This window comes from Delphinapterus leucas, chromosome 16 (genome assembly GCF_059928025.1).
Source record: "Delphinapterus leucas isolate spDelLeu-1000000601 "Yukka" chromosome 16, BTC_Dleu_Yukka2, whole genome shotgun sequence".
NCBI classification, from domain to species: domain Eukaryota; kingdom Metazoa; phylum Chordata; class Mammalia; order Artiodactyla; family Monodontidae; genus Delphinapterus; species Delphinapterus leucas.
In genome coordinates this window covers 46090222-46107096 of record NC_143144.1, presented here as the reverse complement: position 1 = coordinate 46107096, position 16875 = coordinate 46090222, and the positions used below count along the sequence as shown (strand labels likewise).

Below are 16875 nucleotides of genomic sequence, written 5' to 3'. Positions count from 1 at the left end.
ATAATTCAAATTAAACAAAATGTTAAAATTATGTTTTCAGTCTAGTTACATTTCAAGTGCTCCACAGCCACACAGGCTTAGTGGCTACTGTGCTGGACAGAATAGCTACAGAGTATTTCCACGATCACAAAGTTTTATCAGATGCTATCGAAATGGGAGACATTTCTGGGTCAGGACTTCGTAAGTTCCAAGTGACAGAAATCAGACTTAACGTATGTTAAAACAAAAAAAGATATTTGGGGAAATACTGTGGTAGGTCAGAGACTAAAAGGAAAATCTTTAGGGATTCATATAGATCTGGGGATATTCCAGCCTAAAAAATTGGGACTCGGTAGAACTCCTCTCTGTATGTCTCTGTCAGGCTTCATTCTCTCCCAATGACAATGGGCCTTCTCTATGATGTCAGCAAACTTGGTTACAATGGCTTCAGATTCATTTCCACTTCTTTAATACATGATGCCAAAGTCTTCCAGCTCCAATTTTGTTTTCTGTTCAATTCCTGGGAGGACTTTGACTGGACTGGTAAAAATTTTCTGTCCACTCTTTGGAGCAATCACTCTAGCTAAGGAGGTAAAATACTCTGATCTGCCCAATCTGGACAATTTCCCACTCCTGTAGTGAGTGTCAGTACCATAAAAACAGAGGACAATGATGTGTGGAGTGGAAGAGTGTTAGCATCAACATAGCCATTGGCAGAAGTGTGAGCAGGTCAGCTGCCCCAAAATGTGTTTTCTTTAATAACATAATGTCAGAAAAGTCCCCCAAATCACACTTCAGAGCTACCTTCATGATTTTTTTATACTTATTGTGTAATGCCATTATTTTTTCCTATTAGTATTACATAGTTTAAAGCCAATGTTAATTAAAGACTGCCCTCGTACTTTAGCAAACTGCAAGTGAAACATTTTCTTCCTTATACTGATTATCTGTAAACTGAAAAAGAACAGTTGCTAAATTCAAATTTACTTTTTTTTATAATAACCTTGATATGGAATTAAATTACAACCCTAAGACTCTCATTTATACTGACTTTTTTCTCTATTCTATAGCTCAAGCAACCATGTCTTTGTAATATCTCCCACTGGCATAAATATAACAAGAGATGTATTAGCAAAATAAGAGCAAAAATTATATTTAACTTACATCTTCTACATCCTTGTCCAGAACTACAATTCTTAGAGGGGTGGTCAAATTCACACTGTCAGAAATAGTTGCTCCCACTGGGGCAGATTCCAGAATATAGCCTTGATAACTGGGCATTGTGAAATATGGGCTCTGATTGTTTACATCCAGTATTTCAATATGCAGACTGGCAAAAGCAGGAAGAGGATGACCATTGTCCTGTTCAGCCTAAAAAAGAATATAAAAGATTAAAACATTGTATGTTATGGAATCCTTTCGGGGTGCTATTTTTCATACTATATGTAGTAATTCTCTTTTAATCTGGTATCATTACAGAAAGAACTACTTTAAAGTAAAGGACCCTTAGAAAACATGAGGAAATAAAAGTCCAGAGAGGCTTCATCAATTTTTGCTTTCCTGTCCTCAAACCCAGTGTATATTTCAAGAAAAAAAAATCATTGCAATAAACTTTTGTATCTGTCATGGCATATTATTAGAAAAAATAACAGCACTTAAGTACATTTAGATAGAAAATTGAGAAGGGAAGATATTTGAGTGAATTACTGATAAAATATTTAAATAAAAAACAGAGACAAATATTCATAACTCAAATAATGCATTGTGTTTATTTTTGCCTCTTCCACATCTTCTTGTTCCACGGTAGTAATTAAATCCCTAAATAACTCATAATTCTACATACAATTAATAGATTAAAGCTACATTTGTTGGCCACAAAAAGTCCTCTAAAGACTCTTATATGGGACAGAGAAAATTTCAATAAATTATTTTTAGTAGAAATAGAAATGTAAACATTATTTAACCATAAATATGTTATTCAAGTAAAATTAATATTCCTGTATTAGGAGTATGTTTGTTTTCTTGTTTTTTTCCTCCTATTCAGTTTAAAAATTTGATGACAATTTATATTTCCAATAAATTTTCTTAGGAAATCTCCACATGGTCATGCTATGAATGGGTGAACACCAACCCTTAACACCAACTCTTGACTTTCTGTTTTTTAAAAAATGCATCTTATTGTGTAGCAATCCAAAAATTTTATTTAAGGGAAGATTTTATCACAACTGATTTCTAGAAAATCTCTTCCAAACTTTAGAATAAATCATTAACATAATTCAATAGTATATATGTGTGTGTGTATATATATATATATATATATATATATAAAAATAGATTCAAAATCTGTCATTTTTTAATTGATATGTTCCCCCATTGCTGCAATAGTTGTATTTTGAAATCAACTAAAAGTTAAATATTTTATTTTAAATCCTGGACTGCTTTCCTACATGAAGCAGTGACATTTGGCCATGAAGGTTTATAAGCAGTTCAGATAGATATCTCTGATTGTTCATTATTGGGCTTCTGGAAGATAATTTTTCACTTTTTTCTAGTTGTAATTTTTAGTAATTTAGTTTTTTTTCTATCAATTTAGTTTTTTTCTATCAATTTAGTTTTTTTTCTATCAATTGAGAGGGTATGTGACAAATCACAGTAATGTTTGGCAGAACCAGTGAGTTTGCACCAAGAAAAATCACTTCATGTTATTAGTAATACTAAAAAAATTTTTGAAGTATAATTTATGCTAATTACTGCATTGAAATTATGGTAATTAATAAACCCATTGTTAAATAATATTATATAAAGCATTGTTTAGAAAAAAACTACTTATCTTTGTTTTTTAAATATTTTGATAACTATTTCAATATATTAGATTTCCTTTATAATGTTATATAGTTTATCTTATGCATTTAAATTTTCATCTGAGAACAGATTGCTAGAGTGGTTAATGGTACAAAATGTTTATGAGCCCCTGCTCTGCATTAAAGACAACAGTCCTGGAATAATGTATAGCCTTTTCTGTAACTTTGTATCCTTCACTCATAACCATATGTGCTCCTGACCATCAGCATGGATAAGCTGTTTCTGTATCCAGTGGTTGTGATTAATTTGTGCTGAGACATGGATGTTCTTCTAGGAGTCCCCTCTGTGACATACAGCAGGCTTTCTGGACACAGTTGACCAGGGGAAAAGGTACAGTCCATGACTAGAAAACATCATCTTTCACTGTAGGAAACTAATTGGTCCATAACGGGCTCCAGCCCAATGACCTGGATCTAATTGAATCAGGAACAGTTCACACATGCTAGTCATTTTGAACAGGACTTTTTCTCTCTCCCTTTATTTTGTATCTAATTGTGCTGAAAGTCATTATGTTATGTCCTGGACATACTAATAATGCTATGAAAAGTCACAAATTTTATCATTTGTCCCCTTCCTCCAATAAACACACGCAATTTATGGATGGTGAGAGGAAAACAAAAAGCAAATTGTGTAACAATGAAAGAAGCTTTTATTTTACATTCAGCTCATATGTTGTTAATTTTTACTGCAAGCTGGGAAGCCAGAAAAACATGTATTATTTGCATGATGGAAACAAAGTGATCCAACAAAAAGAAAAAGAAAACTCAAATTAGATCTATGGAAACAGTTGATTTGCCCATATCTTTAAAAATAACATGTAAAGGATCTGTCTATTATTTTTCTAACATTAGTTTGTTGTTAACATGAGTAATATTTTTGGATTGCTACTAAATATTTTGTCCTCTATGGGGTGTTTTGTATGTGCTAACCACATATCTGTCCCCAAAGTTCACATTCTTAATCTCTATGCTATTTTGCCCCTCTAAATATGAAAACATATACTTCTGTGTTTATGCAAAAATAAAAACATCAGTTTTATGTTTAAGGCCATACCACGTGTAAGTCACAGACAGAGTAGGGCCCCAGACTCAGGTCTCCTGATTTACGAGAGCCTATACAGGGAAATTCACCACATGATTCTCTGATTTAGAGAATGCAAATGAACATCCAAATGTAAGATTGATGGGAAAAATTAGTGGCAGGAAAGAAAATTAGTAAAGTAGATAATCCAGATTGAATTAGAGATAAAATATGTCACTTGAAACAAATTATCATGCTTTTCTCTTTAGAAGGTTCATACACGAAACCTATCATCCAATCCTCTCTTCTGTATAATATAAATAGGAATTCTCAAAAGTCTTACTTATTCTGTTCCCCTGTAGTCGCTAGTAAATGAGATGAGAAGCATAAAAAAGCAGGTCAAGTGAAACAAGGTAGTATTTAAAAAATCATCTAATCCCATAAGACAACCTTATTTATATCTACAAAGTCTGTAGTTACAAATTAAACATTATATTTAAAAGCCAGGTTTTGCTTGGAGAATTTCTGGGCATGAGTCCCATTTTCAGTAATGAGACCAAAGTAAAACTAAAGCCAAAATGGGAGAAGTATACAAAATATACTATTTAGTTACTTTGGAGAGCAAAACATTAAAAGAAACAAGCTACTCCATTTTCAATATTAAGGCAAGCAAATATTGATAACCTCTTAGCTCCTTGAACCAGAGGACGGAGAATACAGACTAACTTTTGTCCTACTGGCTTGTGGCAAGCAATGTAATCAATTCCATGATCTCTAGTATGAACCCTTTAAAGTAGATACAATTTAGGGGAAAGAAAGAAAATAGGAAAGATTATCAAGACATTTAAATACATTCTAGGAAAGAAGAAATAAATAACTTTTTTCCTGGAAAGTCAGGAATTATTTATTATGCATCTATAGTGCCCACTTTTTACATTTTTGTGTTTGCTTTTGTCTACACTCATTCTTTCCAATTTTTCCTAAGGCCACTTCAGTTAGGCTTTTGCCCCACCACTCAAATACAGCTGTTCTTGTCAAAATTACCAGTAATTCCTACAATGCTAAACGCTATATTTATTTTTAATCCATATCTTATTTAACCTACCTTCAGCATTTAAAACATTATTCACTAGTCTTTCAAGACAACACTCTCTCTTGGTTTTCTTCCAATACTACTATCCATTTCTTCTCCTTCTCATTTTCTGGTTTCTCCTTTCTTCTCCAACTTAAAATTGGGGTGGCCCTGGAGTCAGGTCTTAGTCATCTTCTCTTCCTCTTACTCACTTCCTTGCTAATCTAGTCTAATCTCATGGTTTTAAAAATCTCAGTAACTAACCCTAAATAGACATTTCTCCAAAGAAGACATACAGATGGCCAACAAATGCATGAAAATATGCTCAACATCAGTAATTATTAGAGAAATGCAAATCAAAACTACAGTGAGGTATCATCTCACACTGGTCAGAATGGCCATCATTAAAAAATCTGCAAACAACAAACGCTGGAGATGATGTGGAGAAAAGGGAATCCTCCTACACTGTTGGTGGGAATGTAAATTGGTACAGCCACTATGGAGAACAGTATGGAGGTTCCTCAAAAAACTAAAAATGGAACTACCATATGACCCAGCAATCCCACTCCTGGGCATATACCTGGAGAAAAATATAATTCAAAAAGATATATGCACCACAGTGTTCATTGCAGCACTACTGACAATAGCCAGGACATGGATGCAACCTAAGTGTCCATCAACAGAGGAATGCACAATGAAGATGTGGTACATATATACAATGGAATATTACTCAGCCATAAAAAGGAATGAAATAGTGCCATTTGCAGAGATGTAGACAGACCTAGAGATTGTCATACAGAGTGAAGTCAGAAATAGAAAAACAAATGTTGTATAATATCACTTATATGTGGAATCTGGAAAAATGGTATAGATGAACTTATATCTAAAGAGAACAAAGTTATGGATACCATGGGGGAAGGGAGGGGGTGGGATGAATTGGGAGATTAGAATTGACATATATACACTACTATGTATAAAATAGATAACTAATGAGAATCTACTGTAGAGCACAGGGAACTCTACTCAATGCTCTATGGTGGCCTAAATGGGAAGGAAATCTAAAAAAGAGGGGATATATGTATATGTATAACTGATTCACTTTGCTGTACAGCAGAAACTAACACAACATTGTAAAGCAACTATACTCCAATAAAAATTTTTTTTTAATGTCAGTAACATAATGACTCCCGATTTCTATCTCCAGCTTGGAGCTCTGAAAGTCCAGAATCTATATAAAACTGTATATGTAATAACTCTGCTTAAATAATAACTATAAAGATAGTTACTATCTAATTATTATAGTTATTAGGTAACTACAGTAATAATTATTTTAAAATAACTATTAAATAATATGTTTATTAGATACCTGATATCTAATAAACATTTCAAATGTAACCTCTGAAAAAATGAAATTCTCATCTCCCACCTCACAAACCTACTCCACAAACAGTCTTTCCCACTTTAATAGCAGCTCCATTCTTCCAGTTGCTCAGGCCAAGAATCTTGGAGTCACCTTTACTCCTTGGTTCTTTTCACACTTCACATCTAATCTATGAGGAAATTTTATTGACTATAACTTCAAAATATATGCAGGATCTAACTACTTCTCACCTCCTCCACTATTACCACTCTGGTAGGGGCCAACCTACTATCATCTGCCACCTGGATGATTTAAACTTCTCCATCAGCTTCTACCCTTGCCAGTAGCCCATTCTTTTATGTGCAGCTCAGTGATTTTGTTAAATATTAGTCAGATCAAGTCACTTCTCTCATTAAAACCTCTCAGTTGATTTCCAATTTGACTCAAGTCTACAGGATCTGACCTCTTACTGCTTTTATCATATTCTCCTTCTCACTAAATATGCTCTGACCATACTATATGCTGTTCCACTAAAAATCAGGCATATTCTTACCTCAGAACCTTTGCATTGGCTGTTCCCTCTACCTCAGATGTTATTCCCACAAATGTCCACATGAATCACATATCTTTTTCCACATGGCCTACACTGACCACCTCATTTAAATTATATCCCCAGCACTGGAATTCACAATGTAATTTGCTTTTTTTATAGCACTTAACAGATAAAATATTTCAAAATTTGTTTATTATACTTGTAATTTATTGTCAGAATTATTCCACTAGAATATAACTTTCAAGATATCACAGATGTGTGACTATTCTGTTAATGTTGACTTCCCAGGCTTATTGTAGTAGCTAACATTGAATAGTCTGTCAATAAGTACTGAATGAATAAATGTTCTTCTGGTAAGAAAGTCACACACTACTGCAAAAGCAAATGATGCTGTAATGAAAAGGTGGCTTAGCAGAGTGGTATTTGTCTCCCAGTCTATATCTAACCAACTTCACAACACCTGTTAAGTCCCTTACCCTCCCTTAATCATAGTAAATGACAATTTACAAGACATCTTGATTGTGTGATAACAATACATTCAAATTCAATTCAAATACATTCAACTGTGTGATACAATATATTCAAAATACTTACAAAAAATGCCTTGCAAGAAAATGTCTTACTCAATAACTGTTAGTTGTATTACTGTTACTAAAAATAGTTTAAAGAAAATCTCCTGCTTGGAGTGATAGATGGGGAAAGAATTTAAAAGTTTTTTAAAAATTAATAATTTGTGTTTCCATCTTCTCATTTAATATATACTCAATGGATTTTATACTCCAAGAAATATTTCATGTCAGCAAACTTTAGAAGAAAAAACAAGTCTTACGTTAATCTAATTAATTGTAGTTTTATTTTAAAATGTAAATTAAATGTTGCAATTAAAAAGGTAAAACCACACTTTAGTCTTGATAATTCTGATAATTTTGCATTTTTCCTATATTTATAATATTTAAAAATAAAAATGGAATTATACTGTATGTAAAAAAAAAAATGTCCTTTCTATATGCGTCTGTAAACCTAACCCTTTATTGCAACAAATGTCTGAGCATCATTCTTCACCAGACCTTTAAATTCTATGAGAGGGTAAACACTGTAAATTTGTCTGTTTCGTACATTGCTAAATGTTTGATCAGTTCCTGATATATGGAAGAATTCAAAAATAGGTTTGTTGTGAATTTTGTGTATTTTCAATTTCAATAGGCTATGTATATCTTTGCTTTACATAAATATTTTCTACAAATAAAATGAATATGCCATGATTTTAATCCCCATTTTATAGATATTTACGGAGGGGTTGTTTTGGACATTAAAATGAAGCAGAAATAAATTTTTGTGAATGTATAACATGAACACCTTAAGTTATGTGAACGCCATCTTTATTTGTGCATTTTAAAGGTTCTTCATATCTAAGCAAGCTTATCTACAGATAATTGGTACTGATATGCATTCCTGCCAGTCATATAAAGATATATAAAGGGCCACAACCTATCCTCCTCACTCACCAATTGTGGTTCCCTGTTAACAGGAATGAGGGCTGTGAATAGGTGATCTACAGTCTTCCAGAATTTATCAACATTTACATATAATACATATATAAATAAGCTGATATATATTTTTAGATACGGGGAGGTTTTTAAAATGGGCCGTGGTTTAAACAAAGAGATGTTTGCTCTGATTTGCTTTGTTTTTCACTTAGCGTATGACTTAGACACATTTTCTTGTCAGACTGAGGCTAATTGATTATTTTAGCAAGGTTCTGACTGAGTACACTCTTATAGTGCATTAACACACTTTTTTATTTGCCAGTTTTCTTGCCTGTCTCTCCTATTAAACTATAGTCTTTAATCTCTAGTTCTTAGGGCCTGTTTGACCAATTTTCACAAACATCGGATACCTTAGGAAGGAAGGGGGATGGGGGGGAGGCAAGGGGAGGGGAGAAGAGAAACAAGGAACAAAGTGTGGATGAAAGGAGGAGGGAAGGAAAACAAATGGCAAAGCCATTTCTCTATATACCAGTAGTAAATGACAGGTAACTTTCAAAAATTATGGCCACCAGATAGGGCAGTGGTTCTCAAACTTTAGTTTACATAAGACTCAGCAGGAAAGCCTATTATAAAGCATATTCCCACATCCTCCCCACAAAGATTCTAATTCATATATCTTGGACAGGGATAAGAAATCTCCCTTTTTATCAAACTCCTTGGGTGGTTAAAATGTGAGTACTTTGAAAGACACCCTTCTGGGTCTGGCTACTTCATGCTTGAGCTATGCCCACACTCGAATTTCTGGAAAATCTTTCTTTGTAGTCTTACTGGTTAGCAAAGATGACCAGTAAGGCTCCATGACAATACTGTATATCCAAAAAAACACTGGTGTCATGTAGCAGACTTAGCTAGCTTCTGGTAATTGATGCTACGTATAATACTACTATCAAATGGGCAGGTTGAGTGCCACTAAAAATGTTTTATGATTGTAGCATAACAAAGGATTGCATGCATACAAATGTGAATATTCTGCACATAATAAATTCAGTCTGCTACTGTTCATAGGTCAAGATCAAATCTTCTTGACATTTCATTGTTCTTAATTAATTGAAATTTAATTATGGATTATTCTATGCACACACACACATATATATGTACATATTTCTGATTATGTTGCTCTCAAATGAAAGATTCTTCCATGTTTTTTAAGAAAACCTAAGAAGGGGGAATATTGACAAAACCTTCCATCCAGTTCTCCACCTGGGAACACTGGTAAGGTTTTTGACTAGGTTAGTTGACTAAGTTAGGCTTTTAAGATCTATAAGATCTAGGGATATTCATTTGTGTATATGGACCTATAAATTTTATCTCACATTTCACCATACCCCAATGAAAATAAGACCGAAAGTTCTGGTGTCTGATGCAAAAGTACTACAGGGAAAATCTTCATTTAATCTTTATGGAAACTTCTACAACTGTAGGCTCAATCAGGACCTCTGACGTATTTATTTACTTATTTGTCTGTTTCTTTAATTACTATTTTAATTTTATACTGCCTTACCAAGTTCCCAAGTGATTTTAAAATATGGCTATATCTCAAATTTAAGTTCCCTGAAAATCACATGGGCATCTTGATTCAGTGCATAGAGCCCTAAAATCTTCCTTTCAAAAACAAGCACATCACATGATCCTAACAAGTCCAATCAATAGCCCTTTGAGAATCAACTGCTGTCTAGCATTTTGACTCCTCTCACACATGTTTGTAGGCAGCTGTTACACTCAAAAATAGCCAAGGTGGAACACCTTAGGTCAATTCTTCTCTAGCCTCTTATGCAAGTTGTTACTGTTTTCAGTCTTTAAGTAAAGTCTCAAATTTCAGTTTGGACCTGAGAGTCGGAAGTAAAAGTGGAGGAACCTCACTTATATACGGGAGTTCTCCACAGGATCCTGTTCAGTTCACTAAACTCTACAAGGGCTGGGGGTTGAAGCCCCAGTGACTGTAAAAGGTTACATTTCCCTTCTTTGTACACACATTTTTCTTTTGGAACGTCTTAGGGAGAGATGGCTGTGGTAAGCCTGTGTTCCCTGGATCAAAGATCATATTAATATTGCCAACTAATTAATAATTAAAATAAGTGCATTCTATTGCTTCTAGACCCTTGTTATACTATTATATTGCTTTAAAACCTACAGAAACTTCATTTATTTAAACTTTACTACTCTAAAAATTAAAGAATACATAGTCTGACAACAGCCTATTTATGACAATTACTAAAAATATTTAAGAACTTGCAAAACCATAAAATAATTTATCAGATAAAACACAAAGAATTGTTTTGTATCTTATACAACTGATTTGTTTGTAATGCCATAAGCATAGCGAAAGAGTGCATTTCTGTTTGGAAATAAAAACATTTTCGGTTTGACAAAAAAGAAAAGATATCTTTACTAGACAGACTATAAACAATGCACTCCCAAAGGGGTTTATAATATGACAACAAAATAATATTGACACACTTCCCATCTAGAAAATATTTTTAAAGTACATTCTATCTTCATTTGATGTAAGAATATGCCCACCGGACTTCCCTGGTGGTGCAGTGGTTGAGAGTCCACCTGCTGATCCAGGGGACACGGGTTCGTGCCCTCCAGGAGGATCCCACATGCCGCGGAGCGGCCGGGCCCGTGAGCCATGGCCGCTGAGCCTGCGCCTCCGGAGCCTGTGCTCCGCAGTGGGAGAGGCCACAGTGGTGAGAGGCCCGCGTACCGCAACCTTGGAGCTTCTGTATATTTTTCAATAATAAAAATCTTTCTCTGTGCTTAAAGCTTGAGATATAAACTGACACTAGAATGACTAAGGCAATTTTGAATGATTTAAAGAAGAAAAACCCAATTGCTCCCGGAGAGACCACAGATTCAGAAAACTCCTGCCAAGCACAGATATATCACACTATTTGGCTGGTGGTTTGAACATGAGAATCATCTTGGCTATAAATAGCACTGTGAGCCAGAGACAAAATTATGATCGTGATGGTGTAGTAACTTTTTTCTGGAGTGCTTCTAATTCATGTTGTATTCCCCTTATTTTGCCCTGCCCTTCACTTCCTCATCCAGCAAATGTCTATGCTGGATTCTGATTCCATTCCCACAGAGTATTCTCTCCACTAGGAGAAAGCTCTCTCCTAAGGTGCCTTTGTGAACTGGTTGACTGGAATAGTCCATCCTGGAATATTTGAATTTCAAAAAATCATCAGTATACAAAAAAAGTCTGTCTCTAAGTGGGTAATTTTTCAGAGCCTGGAAGGTAATGAGAATGGGAGTTTTTCCTATGTACTAGTCTGTTCTTGAGAAAAAACTAGTGGAAAGACCTGTTTAGCTTTCAAGTCTTTAGATATACCCTTTTAATTTCATTTTCTGTGCAACAACCAAGAAGCCTATGAAGAAAGGTTACTTGAGAACATTCATGTAGGAGGGTTAAGGTAGTTTCTGTGTATGAAGGGGTGTGTAGTGGGAAGATATGGCAAGGTCCGCTCAGAGTGTCTTTCACGTGAACATTCTACAATATTTAGACTTGCTGTTGTACTCTTACAATGACCTTTGCAGACAAGAGGGCCTTGCCAAAATCAAGGGACTGTGATGAGAATGGATAAATTGCTTCCCTTCTTCCAAGCAGTTGCAGGTCACCTTGTGAAGAAGGAAAGAGGCCAAGTAAAATATCACTTTTGTGTGTCTTTTGTCATCTTGCACATTTGGACAGCCACTATATTCAACTGCTGTATTCTATTTCTGTTCTAACTAACCTAGCAGGATGAATAACAACATGAGAAAAGAGGACACCATATATTCTTTCCTTGTATTAATTTCCATAATTGTCATAATAGTCAATTAATTTAGCCTAGTACTTAGAAGTTTTAGAAATGTGAACAAGCAGGAGTAAACAAAAGGATACAGTGTTCTTTTTGAAGAAACAAACATAATGTTTTATGTGACAATCTACTAAACTGAAAAAAATAGAACGTAAAATTGAAAGATGAACATCTAGCAAATGTATCAAATATGTCAGTGGATTTCTAAAAGTGTATTATTCATTAAGACATCAATGGAGGGATTGTTGTTTCATTACTGATAAGAACTAATACCTGAAATTTCTGTGGGATAATTTTCTCTAAAACATTCAAAGGACTTTCACTCTTAATGGACTTAAACTTCCTTACCTTATAGATCTTGCTATTGGGCAGAGGAAGTGAGCTTACTTTTCACTTAACTGCTGAACTAAGATGTGAGATATGTGTATTTTATTCCTTCAATGGGAATCCATAAGAATAGAGAGAGGCATATATGGCTAGAATATTTCCAGAATTATGAAAGTATGTCATTTATAGAATTTGTCTTTCTTCCTATGGCTGGACAACATCAGCTCTGATTTTTTTTTTTTTTCTTATCATAACCCTGGCTCACTGGAAGATCCTACTCAATCTTTCTCAAAGGGAGCATCTAAGCCCTTCTTCTCTCCTTTTAATTTCTCTATTTGTGTGTATCTCTCTCTCTTTTTTTTTTTTGATAAACTGACAATCCATACACCACAGCAGAATGATAGTAACTTATACTTCACATTCTCCTTAACAGATTTAATGAATTTTGATAGCTCTCTCATGTTCATGGGGGATGCCATCCTTTTTATTTTGAGAAGTGATGACTAATGATCTGTGACTTCTTACTCTGTCTGTCCGCCCCTAATGCCTGATCTTTCAAATCAACAAAGTTTTCTGTTGGAATTTCATGTAGTGGGCAATTTGTCAACTGGCTTAAAGGCAATATGGAGCAGCATGATCTATTTTTTTGTGTTAGCAATATCTATTGGCAATGTGGGGAGATGGACAGGATGCATGAAAAAGAGGCTAAAATCTTAGAGATCACTTGTGTGAGATGATGGGGCTTGAGGATGAAACCTAGAGAACTGCAGTGGGCATGGAGAGTTGGGGGAGACATTCAAGAGAAATTCCAGATGTATCTGGATAGGACTTGAAAAGTGAATGGATAGGGCCATACAGGAGCTGGTGTCTCAGAAGAACTGGGAGCTCCTAGCTTGGGTGACAAGCTGATTGTAATATTATTAATTGAAAGAAAGGAGCCGAGGTTTCAAACAGATGTATATACTTTACTATGTTAATTTGATGCAATTGGAAAATACTAGGAGTAGTTATTCAGCCAGTACTTGGAAATACAGATGTAGAAATCGGAAGGGAAATATGTCTAAAAGTACAATTTCCATACTTTCCATACCTCTTCCTTGAGGCAGAGCTTTCATACATTTCTGTCTCCTCAACACCAAGCAAAATATCAGGCACTTTATAGGCACTCAGAAAGGATTTGGCAAATTGAAAACTAGGAAATGTCATATGGCTTAAAGATAGTGAATCCTAGTTACCCACTGAATTCCTAAGCAGTAAAGTAAAATTGATATCATTATTCAAATAGAGGCCAAATATTTTCTAGGGTTGTGGCATTAGAGATTCATGTGTAGGATCAAGGGCTGTAGTCACTGTTCTTGTAGGCCTCAATCATTTCTTGCACACTGTTGTCCTGTGACTCTCAGATTACTAAAGCAAAGTAACTCGCCAGGAGAACTAGCAAATTAACTCTACTATTCAAGCTCACCAGTTTCAATTCTGTGGCTCACTGTCTGTGTAAAATATTTTCCTTAGAAGGAGAATTTTTTGTTTGTTTGTTTAAATACAGTCATAAATAGCTTTAAACTGTCTTAATATAGGTATGGCTTTTTTCCAGGGATTGAATTTATTCGACAAGTTCCTTGCACAGAGGCAGGATAAAATTCTATCAAATACAGGCACTTTCAAATATATGTATTTAAATGAAATGAAGATGCAGTACCCAAATCCAGCAGCCTTAAAAGATTTACTGTGCCAGGGAGAAAGCCATTACAAGAAATATGTATTGAGCACTTTTTTTTTTCTTTTTTTTGCGGTACGCAGGCCTCTCACTGTTGTGGCCTCTCCTGTTGCAGAGCACAGGCTCCGGACGCGCAGGCTCAGTGGCCATGGCTCACGGGCCCAGCCACTCCGCGGCATGTGGGATCTTCCAGGACCGGGGCACGAACCCGTGTCCCCTGCATCGGCAGGGGGACTCTCAACCACTGTGCCGCCAGGGAAGCCCTTGAGCACTTTTATACATTGTACGTGAATAGGCTTATGGGCTTGGGCCACAATGTTGAAGAAATATATTACAATCTGCCCTCCCTCCTATAAAGGTCAGGGGAAAATAAACAGGCAAATTCTATATAGAATGATCAAAGCCACCATAGGGACTAGTAGGATGCAAGGAAGGGCTTCCGATCAGTGGTCATGCCTTTCCAGAGGAACTGTCTGTCTTAGCATACAAAGCATCAATGAAATATCAGTGTGAATTAGACTGTTGATTAAAAAAAAAAAAGGAGGAATGATTCAGGAAGAACAGCAAATGCCTGGAGGCTAGAAAGAGCATGGTGAGTTTAAGGCAGTGCAAGTGGTTGAGTATGGCTGGCAGAGAAAAGTATGCAGGGTGACTGATGAGAGCTTAGGGTTAATTATGCCCATTATGTGGAAAGAAAAGATGTTAAAGGTCAGCCTGCTAGGCAGTATAAGTAGGTCAATGAACAACAACATGAAAATCAGAGGGACCATGATACAGTGATATTTGTGGTATCATTGTGACCCTTGCTATTAGTTGTTAATTAAAGAGATTTAGACAGGTACTTCCCTGGTGGTACAGTGGTTAAGAATCCGCCTGCCAATGCAGGGGCCACAGGTTCGAGCCCTGGTCCAGGAAGATCCCACATGCCGTGGAGCAACTAACCCCGTGTGCCACAACTACTGAGTCTGTGCTCTAGAGCCTGCAAGCCACAACTGCTGAGCCCTCAAGCCACAACTACGGAAGCCCGTGTGCCTAGAGCCCATGCTCCGCAACAAAAGAAGCCACCGCAATGAGAAGCACATGCACTGCAACAAGGAGTAGCCCGCATGCAGCAATGAAGACCCTATGCCGCCAAAAATAAATAAATAAAAGAAATAAATTTTTTAAAAAGTGAGATTTAGACAAAAAAATTATGTTTGAGCAACTGACAGTGAATTATTGATAATTTATCCATTTAATGCTTGTATTAGATGCCCAGAGTATAAATATATAAGTTATTAATATTTTTTTAAAAATACTGTACTTCTAATAATGAAGATGAATGTTCTGGACTTTGTTAGAAACACTCCATGCATGAACTAATTCATCATCATCTAGAATCTAAAATGTGCTTTCATATTTCTATTGCATAATTGTTTTTTGCTGTATAACTATGGTGATCGCATAAACTTTCATCCAAACTGGGACATTTTTGAGGCTGAAAGATGTGTTATAAATAATTACACAAGGACAACAGGCATAAACATGAACTGTCCTGGCCAAACCCAGGACTGGCTATGATTCTTATTCAAAATGTGTGTTTCATTTTAAAGTGTGCTTAAATGATTGCAATTATGTAAAATTTGGAATAGTGTTTTGAAATGGAACACCCTTTTCTCTTTTAATTAGATGTGTTTTAATCCTTTAATATTCTAAAGTTGGTGAACTACTCCATTTTGCCTTCCTAGTTTCACCTTCACATTTTTGTCAGTATACTTAGTAAATAACTGGCAGAAATAGATAAAATGAAGATGATAAATTTCTAATTTGTGACACAAGCTGTTAAATGTGCATACAGCTTTTTAAAGCAGAATTCTTCTTCAAAGTCTAAAAGAGGATACTTCATTGTATTTTATTTTTCCTTAGCTTCCAAAACAGAAATTGGGATCAAGTCCAATAAAAAAAAAATTACGGCCAATGAAAAATGAAGCATTATTAAAATAAGAAAAAGGGAAGAATCTGAAAGACTTACTGCAGAGAACTACCAGATTGTAGCACTTCAATGGATCCTTATACAAAGACACAATATTCAGCTAACATTCAAGCAAGTGGCACATTATTATTCTTACAGATTGATACCTTTGCTTATTATCCCCTTGACTGCACACAAAACAAAATAATTTGAATCTAATAATGTCGGTAAAAACTTCCATTAATAATATAAAGTGTTATTAAAACAAAAAATATTATCTGTGGCTTGTCCCAATTGATTTTTGTTTCTATAATCGATAGACTGAGTTTCACTATACCTGGGTACACCAGGACAACTGACTTTGATAATAAAGAAAAATAACTGATTTCAGATTTCAAGTGGGGCAGTTTGGAAACAGTGCTTTGTCAAGTTTCTTAACTCCCACAGAGTGTAGCACCACAGGGCTCCAGGTAGATCCACAGGAGACGATGGAAACACATTTTGGAGTTTTATATAGTCCAATGATAATTAAAATAAAACCGTGCAAGATGAATCTCATGCGTGACTATTTTACATAAATGGTAGAAAGAGCCTTTCTTTGTTGAATGACTCCCAAACCCCTACTGAATGAAATCCAAGGAAATTGCAGTCGAACATAAGGCTCTCTCCAGGGTCTGGCTC

At 35.3% G+C, this 16875-nt stretch overlaps 1 protein-coding gene across 1 annotated transcript in view; it reads right to left on the bottom strand.

The window, feature by feature from the left end:
• PCDH15 (protocadherin related 15) overlaps positions 1-16875 on the bottom strand; it is a 416523-nt gene that overhangs the window by 296485 nt on the left and 103163 nt on the right. The window contains exon 7 of the mRNA XM_089897353.1: positions 1144-1350. Coding sequence (XP_089753479.1) covers positions 1144-1350 — 207 coding nt within the window. The remainder of the gene's footprint in view (positions 1-1143; positions 1351-16875) is intronic.